The sequence below is a fragment of the Nannospalax galili genome, unplaced genomic scaffold (assembly GCF_000622305.1).
Source record: "Nannospalax galili isolate Female #2095 unplaced genomic scaffold, S.galili_v1.0 scaffold151, whole genome shotgun sequence".
In the NCBI taxonomy this organism is placed as follows: domain Eukaryota; kingdom Metazoa; phylum Chordata; class Mammalia; order Rodentia; family Spalacidae; genus Nannospalax; species Nannospalax galili.
Window position 1 is genome coordinate 412,933 of NW_008332087.1, and position 10,048 is coordinate 422,980.

General features: G+C 43.5%; 2 protein-coding genes across 5 annotated transcripts in view; one reads left to right on the forward strand and one right to left on the reverse strand.

The window, feature by feature from the left end:
* Positions 1 to 10,048, forward strand: part of Tasp1 (taspase 1) — a gene marked incomplete at its 5' end in the record, with an annotated part of 441,173 nt that overhangs the window by 403,223 nt on the left and 27,902 nt on the right. The window contains 1 exon segment of one of the 4 annotated variants that reach the window (XM_029560665.1): positions 3,750 to 3,823. In XM_029560665.1, the coding sequence (XP_029416525.1) occupies positions 3,750 to 3,797 (48 nt within the window). In that variant the 3' untranslated portion in view covers positions 3,798 to 3,823. 4 annotated transcript variants of the gene reach the window in all.
* The window catches only part of Ism1 (isthmin 1), an 86,907-nt gene continuing 76,883 nt past the window's right edge, over positions 25 to 10,048 (reverse strand). Inside the window, exons 4-5 of the mRNA XM_029560664.1 lie at positions 6,564 to 6,653; positions 25 to 898 (exon numbers count right to left, since the gene is read on the reverse strand). Of these exons, the coding sequence (XP_029416524.1) occupies positions 381 to 898; positions 6,564 to 6,653 (608 nt within the window). The 3' untranslated portion in view covers positions 25 to 380. The remainder of the gene's footprint in view (positions 899 to 6,563; positions 6,654 to 10,048) is intronic.

Here is a 10,048-nt window from a genome sequence, read left to right on the forward strand (position 1 = left end):
ATATATATATATATATAAACTGCTTATAATGTTTACAACCTCAGTCTCTGGGTACCTGACCTTCTTTTACAAACACCGGATGGAGGTATGACTTGAATCACATCCACCATGGCTCCCAGAATCCTCTTCTCACTTCCTGGTTGCCCCCTTCCTGCCCACATGGCCACCAGGAGGACTTCCAAGAAGATCTGTAGGCATTGGACATGGCAGTCCCCCAGGCCTGGTGCACAGCTCTAGTGTACTTTATAAAAATACTCATGTGGTATATACAAATATACACATATGTGGATAAAAAGAACTTGGTGACAGTCGGCAGATCAGTGCAGTGCATTTGTGCCCCCAAACCAGCAGTGCATTCTCTCCACCTCATCCCCATCTCTTTAGTATTCCCTGGCCTCTTGGAACTGTTTGATGTAGTCCTCATCAGGAGGGCTCTCTGTGCACTTTTGCCCGTTGTTGGGAGGCCGGGCTTCGTTATACCTGCTCCAGTCGCCCTTGCAGATGATCCAGGGCAGCACGTCCACTTTGTAGTGGAGCTCGGCTGAGAACTCGGTGCTGATGAGGTTGGGCGTCCCTGCCCCTTTGCCCCTGGTGATGAGCTGCATGTTGTCACCATAGCAACAGTGCTGGGCGGCCAGTGTAGTGCTCTCCAGGGACAGCATGGAGCGGATGCAGTACCGGGCAGTGGGCTTATAGATCTCCAGCTTCTCCTTGGGCCCACTGGCATCCTTCCAGCGGAAGTCCTTGCGCTTGATGCGGTCGAAGATGTCGGCGGTACTGTACGCCACCTCGGTGGGGTAAGAGCAGGGGCAGCTGGGTAGATCGTTGATTACTTTGTGCATGTATTTCTTTAAGAACTCGCTTTTGCAGCTCATCCATCGCTCACAACTGTCCGTGTCTGAAAAAGACCAGAAAAAACCTTTCTCAGCACCTGCCCCAGTTGCTGGCCAGATAGCACTGAAATCAACAGCATTTTTCCTTAGCATCAGAGACTCCTGCAGCTACCCAGAACCACCAGGCATGGGGTTCATTCTCATCTCCCCTAAACTTGGGAGCTTAGTTTATAAGACATCCTACCTACTTTATAGTGTGAGAAATTTTCAGACACAGAATGCACTCATCGAATGACTGTCACTCGTATTTGTCACTATATTTGTTCCATCTTTAAAAAATTACAAGGAAACATATGTTATTATCCCCAAATTTTGTAGACATCTTCAAAAAAATGTCCAGACCAAAGCAGCGCACACCAAAGTCCCCCCTCCCCCAAAAAACCCCCAAGCATAAAACAAAATCAGGATATTGTCCCAGATAACCATAGCCTGATTATCCACCCTAACAAAATTAAGTAATTCTGAGGGCTGTATTGAATTTCTTCTCTAAATAAGTGGTGATATGGTGGAAAGGCCTCAAAGGAACATTTGTAGAACTGAATTTATTTTTGCCACTCACCAAGTGGTTTAAAACATAGCTCATCTCTCAACTGCTGGACCTGAAGCAGGTTATATATGCATATGCTAAGATGCCTCAAAGAGGAGGATGTGTGACTCAGAACCCAGAGGTGATATGTTTGGGTCGTACAGCATTTAAAAAAAGTTCCTTAGTTGCAAACACTTGAGAATTAACTAATCCCGATTCTAGTTGTACACTCTGGCTTCATTTAAACAACTGGAAGTTGTCCATATGCTGGTCCTTTATTGTTCCTTGGGAACAACTGGCCAGGGTATAAGCAAACACTGACCCTCTGCTTGGGACGAAATCATGTCTTAGTTTGGTTTCTTCTCGACTTTGAGGCCAAGGTGCCTTGGAAATGGTTATTTGGGAGATGATACCAGGGCATGCCAGCGTGAGAACAGTGACGTGACATGAGGGGGGCAGCCAGTACAGGCAGGGATCAATTCGATGCAAAGAGCAGAAATAGTGTTTCAATACAACCCGGGACCTCAGAAGCCCCTCCTTATGATTCCCATTTAATGACAATGTCACACTTTATTCAAGAACTTTTTCTCCTCCAGAGCCAGGTTTCGGTGTAATCCAGGCCTGTAATTCCAGTTAAGTGGGAGGCTGAGGCAGGAAGGTCACAAGTTCAAGGCCAGCCTGAACTTGTCTACAGAATAAGTTTAAGGCCACCCTGGGCCACTTAATGAGACCCTAACTCAAAATAAAAAGTAAAAGAAGGCTGGAGATGCTGCTTAGTAGTAGAGTACTTGGCTGGCAGGCACAAGGCCAAAGATTCAAAGAACTTTATCTTTGAAAACAGCAATAGTTAAGAATCCATGCTTCCCTCCTCCCCTCTTCACTCTTTAGTGTTCTGGACAGGGGCTGATGGCAAAGAACGCCTTCACCCACTGGATTGAGACGAGACTCATGGACGTACCCTTCCCCATTTATGTACAATAAGCTCAGACCTTCCTGTCTTTGTTCATGAATTAATTGAACTTGCTCCCACTGATTGATCAGACCAGAATGCATCATAATCAAACTTGGTTAAGTGTCTCTCCTTTCTTCAAGCCCCTGGACTTTGGCCTACATTTGGCTGACCAAGTATATAGCCTTTCCTTCCGGGTCCCTCCTGAAAGTAGACTGGCTGGCCCCAGTATAAAACATCTTTTGATCTGCTGTTCCATCTCACTACACTTGGTTTAAATCTTAAATGCCTCCCCAAAGGCCCATGTATTGATAGCTTGATCTCCATCCAGCCTGTGGCACTATGGGTAGGCAGTGGAACTTTTAGGAGGTAGGGTTTAGTGGGAGTTACATCATTAGGTATGTGCCCTTGAAAAGCATCTTGGGATCCCAGCCTCTTCCATCTCTTTGCTTTTTGTTCCCGGTTACCATGAGGTGAGCAGCCTCCTCTATCGCAAGCTCCCTACCACGATCTTCTTCCTTGCTACAGGTCCAAAGGCCATAGGCCAAGTGACTAAGCACTGAAATTGGGGGCCAAAATAAATCTTTCCTCATTTTAAGTTTCTCAAGTATTTCTTCACAGTGACAGAAAGCTACTAATGCATGTACCACTAGGCTCTTTATGGCTTTACTCCTCTCTGAACAAAAACCTAACTTTTGTTATTCTTCTGCTGTTGTTTTTGAGACAATCTATGTGTCCCAAGCTGACTTAGAACTCACTTCAGGTCCTGGATGCTGGGATTATAGCCATGTACCACAATACTTGGCTCTACTGGTCATACAGTAAAATCTTGTCTCACCAAAAAAGCAATGGATGTTTAGAACTGAAATGTCATTTCTAGTAGGGTAAGTTAGGGAGTAATCTGGAGGGCATGTGATATCATACTGGCCCTGAGCCATGGCAGGACTGATGGTAGCCACAGGTTTCCTCCTCAGAGCTCCTAGAAGAGTCTGCTGCATGCACTTTGTTGACTACCTCCAGTGTTTTGTTACCCTGGTGTTCCCATCCTGGCCACGCTAAGGGAGAACCCTTAGGCAAGTGTTAATTTTATAAGCTAAAGTTGAGTAGGAAAAAACACCTGGTGAGGGGCAAGGAGCTGCTCAGCGGGTAAAATACTTGCTGCACATGCATGAGGACCTGAGTTCAAATTCCCAGCATCCATTTAAAAGCCAAGTATTTTTATCACAGCAACAGAAAGAAACTAGGACAGAAGTTGGTACCGGAAGTGGGGTATTGCTGTGACAGACCTGATAATGTTGCTTTGGGGAGGATTGTGGAAGCTGCTCAATTGCTTATACTGACTGTACTGAATTCTTTCTTGCCTGGACTCTGGCTGAAATAGGTCTACTTATCCCTGGTGAGGCCTACTCAACCCACATACTGGATTTGACCTTTTGCCTCACCCTCTGCAAAAAGGTAAGAGGTGCCTTCCTGTGGAAGGTGATGTGAGGAGGCATGAGAAGTTCTCTGACCCCCAAAGAACATATTAGTCTTCTTTCATTTTATGTAAAACTCACACCTTTAAAGTCATTTTTAAATAAATCAAATGCCCTGTGATTTCAGAAATATTCTGTTAAATATAGTTTCACTGTATATGTGAGGTGGAGGTCCTAGTAACACAGAATTTCCAAACCATCCCTAGTTTGGCTTACAGGCATATTTGAATGGATTTGTTTTAAAAGTAAATTATTAACAAGCATTGTATAATCAAGATATATTTTAGCAAAACCAGAATCTCAGTCTGTCTTGGAAAACCAGTACATCTGGTAGGACTGGGTTGATATTCATTTCATGGTGGTCAGGTCATTGCTGGACCATTCAGAAGAAGCAGGAGTGTCACTCCCACTCTCTACTGCCCCCTAAGGCTGTAACTGTTTATTGTTTGTTTCTTTTCATTCTTTCTTTGCTTTCTTGACCATTCTACTAAGACCCTTGCCCGACCCCATAGTCATTTGAGAAAGAGAAATGTACTTGTACACCAAATTAAGTCTCAAAGAGTTGGGCTATGAAAAAAGAAGAGACCTAGGACTGCTCAGTTATGGCTGAGGAGGTGTTGTGGACAAGAGGTTAAGAAAGAATTTTAGGGGGTAAAAAGAAGTGAGGCAGAAGGAATCTGACTCTTTACAGCATAGAAGTATATCTGGATGCAAATGAAGCTATTTCAAAGCAAGTTTGCACCTGGGAAGGTACTTGCAGTTGGGTTCAGTTGGGCTGTTGTTTTTGCACCAGGACTTTCTAGTAGACAAGGGCGATGCACAGCAGCATGCACCAAAGGTTGATGGAAAATTCTTGTAGGAGAGGGGAGTGTATAATATTAAGAAAATACCCCCTCCTATGGAACACCTCTCAAAATGTCCAGTAAATGTGGTGAGTCACCTGTCCTCTTGTTCAGGGAGGACATGGAGACCCCAAGAGATGGACTTGAACCAGTGTCCAGTCTATAAAGAGGAAGGTCAGCTTAGAGGAAACAGCTCATTCATGCTTCCAAGTGAAGCCAGACATGGTTGAACAGGACGTTTGACTTATCTTCACATAGATGGAATTGGTAAAAGAAAGGAACCAGGAGCTCCTCCCAAGTCCATGTGACCCCTGAGGAACAGATCCTTAAATGACCTTAAGTATAAAAATGATCTCTGTGAATTCAAGGCCAACCTGGTCTACATAGTGAGTTCCAGGACAGCTGAGGCTACAGGGAGACCCTGCTTCAAAAAGACAAAAAAATTGATTTATTTGGGCCAACAGTATGGTTTTAAACACCCAAAAGGAAAGTATAACCAAAGAGTAGAGTCATCAATATACTTTAAGAGCTAAAGGGATTACACTTCCTAGACATTAGGCTTAAGTCCATACAAAAAGTTATTTAGACAATTATTTCTCATTGGTGATTTTATTCCTAACCAGAAAGTGCTGCTCAGATGTAAGACTTCAAATCTTGGTTTGCAATACTTTAGTGCCCACCTGTAGCTAAGGGAGACAACCAGCTATTGTTCTAAAATGATGGATGAATTTGTTTTCTCCCCCTATCTAGAAGCCTTTGAGAGGGACCTGACACTGATTCTAACCACTACAACAGCTATCAAAGTGCCTGAAAGCAAATCCTGGACCCAGCCTTGGAAGACAAAAAAAAAATGAGGAGGAACCCAATTGAGGAATGCTCTCGTCAAGAAATTCCAATGGCCTCTCATATGAACCTCCTATTCACAATTTAAGAACTTTCTTTTCCCCTTAGAGATAAGAGTTATGCAATTTGGGAGTCTTTTAGATAGACCCACTGAAGGGGTACTCCAATAGTCTCACCCTGCGTCCCTGTTCAGCATGAACGAAGCCAGAGCAGTCTGTGTCCCTATTCCTTACTGGCAATTTGGGTAACCTCTTCAGAGGATGGCATGATTAAAAATAGGAGGTAGGAACTGGCTAGGCAGTTAGGGTAAAAAGGCCCCAAAGAAAAGTAGCCAGTTTCTTGGCTAAAAGTCACCTTGTCCTTGGGCCTCTTAGCAACATACTCTGTTACAAAGGCCAAAAATGTCAAAAGTATTTGGGAGCTTGTATCTAATCCTTAAAAGATTTTAGGGTTACCTCTTCAGAGGGGGAGTGTTAGAGTACCCAAAAGCCCTGTAAAAATAAATAAATGAAAGAAGAAAAAGAAAAGAAAAGTGATGGGGAGATATGGGAGGAGTTGGAGGGGAGGGAGTGGGCATGGATTTGATCAAAACACCTTATACACATGTATGAAATTCTCAGTAAAGTTTTTTGTAAAAGTTAAAAAAAATCCCCAATCTCCCCCTCCCTCCTTCTGCTAGAGTACTGGTTTTACTGGGAATGCTGGGTGAGAGCAGAGCTCCTTGGATAAAGCCTGAGCTATGGGCTGATTTTGCACTGGGGGAAGGGAGGGTTCTAACTTGTCTCTCACTGTTGAGGCACTACAGGGAGGAGGGTGCTCACAGAGATGCCCTATGGTTGTCTTATAAAGGAGGGACAGGGTTGCTCTCTTGTGCTTGGAGTCTGTTCAGTGAGCCCAAAATATGCTGGGAGCACTGGACCCTTAAAGAAGAAAATATCATTTCCATGAATCCAAAGATGGCACTGAAAAAGCGAAAGGAACCTCCAATGCACTAAATCAATATTTGGATAAACGAAAAAGAAAAACTCCTCTTACCAACTTCAAACAACTTGGTGGCATTAAACTCCTCACTTCCCGCAAGCAAACTCACTTCGGTGGCGGCCGTCCTGAAAGTGTCTTCAATTCCTAAACACAGACAAGAACTCATTTTCCCATAGTTATATGGAAAAAGTTACCGTCACCCAAATAAAAAACAAATACAACTGAACAAAGCCTTTTTGTATTCATTACTACCTACGGGTAGAAACTTGCCAATAGAGGAAACAGTAAAAAGTAGGCAAAATATATTAAAGCCCCACATACTACTCACAGCATGAAATCAGATCCAAATGTGCCTGTATGAGTCCCAGGGAGTCACTCGCTCTGCCTGGGGATGAGGGTTGTGGGCACATGTCAGGGTGGCTGTCTGATGAGTGGCAAGCTCAACCAGAGGCGGCAGTGTGGGCACTCAATACCTTCTCTTTAGTGGCTGACTATCTGGGTCTGCAAACCTGGACAGGCCACTTGATCTTTGTGTTCTTTAGTTTTTGTATCTCTAAATTGGGAGGCACTGAGTAACATTCCTCCCCTGTAAAGTTGATGAATTGAATGAGTGACATGTGAAGAAGCACCTAGAGCAGTGGAGGGGCAGTGGCAGCTAGTGTTTCCCCCATCAGTATTAATCTTGCTTTGCTCCTGTTGATGCTTCAGAAAGAATACACTGAGAAACCCATCACTTGCCACAAGGAACTGACCCCTGCTCGTTTCAAATCTCTTAGCTCCTTTAAGCCTCTCCTCGAAATTGCTACATCCAACGAGGCTTTCTTTACAAATGAGAGTTGTATGCAAGTTAAGCATGTGAAAGAGAAACAAGTGGAGGCTCATGGACCTTTTGTTGTGGAATCCCAGCTTCATTGCTGGACACGACTTGATGTCCTTTAAGGGATCGGCCTGATTTTACATGAAGTCCCTCAAGCAAGGGATGACCTAGGGGACATACTTTTAATTTTTATTTTTTTAGATTTATCTATTTTTATTTATGGGTCTGTATGTGTGTCTCTGGGTATGTATGCCATGTGTACAGGTACCCGAGGAAGCCAGAAGAGAGTATGAGATCCCCTGGAGCTGGAGTTACTGGTGGTTGTGAGTCACCCTACATGGCTCCTGGGAACTGAATTCCAGTCCTCTGAAAGACCAGCAAATGCTGTAAACCGCTGAGCCATCTCTCCAGTCCCCAAGGGGACATATTTTTGTAGTGTGATCACTGCCAAGCCTGCAAGACCTTGTCTGTTCCATGATTACTTCCAGTCAAGCTGAGAATCAACACACCAAAAAAGGAAGGAGATCCTGCTAAAAGAAATTCATATTCCAAGGGAGCCCTGAAGCTGGGACCTCGTGAAGGAGGAGAACTAAAAAGATGGAAGTGGGGCCAGAACAGTCGGGAGGAAAATGCATGTGGCTGCACTGTGTTCGGTGAGGCCAGTGTACAAGAAGGAAACATTCAAAATGGCAACATTCCTCGGATAAGAAATCCAAATCCACCACCTTGGGTCTGCGTGCTAGCTCTGCAAGTCCCTAAACCCTGACATAAAGTGCTATCTGCATCCACGTGCACTGAGCCGGACATCTTCCTTCATGGTGGAGGTAAAGAGGTTAATAGTTAAGAACATGGACCCTGGAATCAGGTAGCTGGATTAAAATTCCGTAATTATCATTTTCTATTGGTCTGGTGCCTCAGTTTTCATAGATACCAAATAAATACAATAATAAATTCTTGTTCCATGAGGCAATTGTGAGGATTAGCTGGAATAATACACATAAAAATCATGGAAGTTTGATAAAAACTTAAGGGACTCAAAACATCTTTATTCTTTTCTTTAAATTTTTTAAACCTTTTAAAAAAATGTATTTTATTATTTTTATTTTATGTGTATGAGTGTATTGCCTGCATGTATGTGAGTACACCTGCGTCGTGCAATGCTGCGGAGGTCAGAAGAGGGCTTCGGATTCCCCTGGAACTGGAGTTAAGGACGGTTCGTAGCCACAATGTGCATGCTGGGAATCGAACCTGGGTCCTCTGCAAGAGCAGTCAGTGCTCTTAACTGCTGAGTCATCTTTCCAGCCCCCAAACACCTTTATTCTTTATCACCATCTTTGCCATGTTTTTCTTCAACTCCTCAATTTTCATCTTCATTTTCTCTTCCCCTCCCTTCCCCTCCCCTCCTTTCTCTTTTGCTTCGTGCTGAGGACTGAACCGAGAGCCTCACATATGGCTAGACAAGCACTTCACTCTGACCCCTAGACAGTCTTCCTTTTCTTCATCTCCTTATCTTCTTCATCTTTTTCTTCATAGTCTCCTTCTCTTCTCTATGCTCCTCCTGTCTTTCCCTTCTTCCTACTCATGTTATTTGCCGCTTTGTTCCCGCTCACCCAAATGCCACTGGCCAGACTTCCAACTCGACTCACTGCGATGAGCACAGGGAAGATCAGGAAAAACATCCCGGTGATGGCTCCATAGTTTTGAAAGCTGCAGGGATGACATGGAGCCAGAGCCTCCACTTCTTACATGCCAACCCCATCTTCTATGCATGCCCTTTGCCAGCATACAGCCTCATTCCAATCATTCCCTCTTCTGAAATCCCTTTGTGCTTTCGTTCCATTTTGTTCTGAATGTCTCTACCTGAGAATAGAACGTGTGGGGTAGAAAAAGGAAGTCTGGGCTGTGGGGATCAGATTTTCTGTCTCTAAAATTTCTTTTAGAGGAAACCATTGGGATGTGTGGTTTCTTGAAAGGGCCTAAGATCTTGTAGGCCTGTGTTCTGCCTGGCAATGGGGACACATGGTAAAACTATAGGCCAGGAGTTGATAAGCTTTTTTGTAAAGGCCCAGAGGGCACATAGTTCAGGTTCTGTGGGTCTTTTACAGTTTTGGTTGCCTCTCTCCTCTTTCTCCTCCTCGTCTTTGCAACTCTTTAACAATGCATACTTCCCTATAAATAGGTCATAAGCTAGATTAGGACTATTGGCTATAGTTTGACAACCACTGTTAAAGTCCGTCACAATTATTGTTCAGTTCCAACATGATTCAACACCAAGTTAGCAATTAGTTTAATTTTCAAAGTACTGATGCTAGTACAAAATCACAATTAAATGCTAAGTTGCCTGACTTTGTTCCTTGGGAAGCCTTAGGCAACTGTCAGGTACTATGGACAGGGCTAACTCCATGGTTTTCCTGAAAATGGCAATTGCCCCGTTGTACTGGAATTCTTTTCTTTTCTTTCTTTCTTTTTTTTTTTTTTTTTTTTTTTTTTTTAAATTTTCAAAGTACTGATGCTAGTACAAAATCACAATTAAATGCTAAGTTGCCTGACTTTGTTCCTTGGGAAGCCTTAGGCAACTGTCAGGTACTATGGACAGGGCTAACTCCATGGTTTTCCTGAAAATGGCAATTGCCCCGTTGTACTGGAATTCTTTTCTTTTCTTTCTTTCTTTTTTTTTTTTTTTTTTTTTTTTTTGGACCTAAAATGCACTTTTTAAACCAGG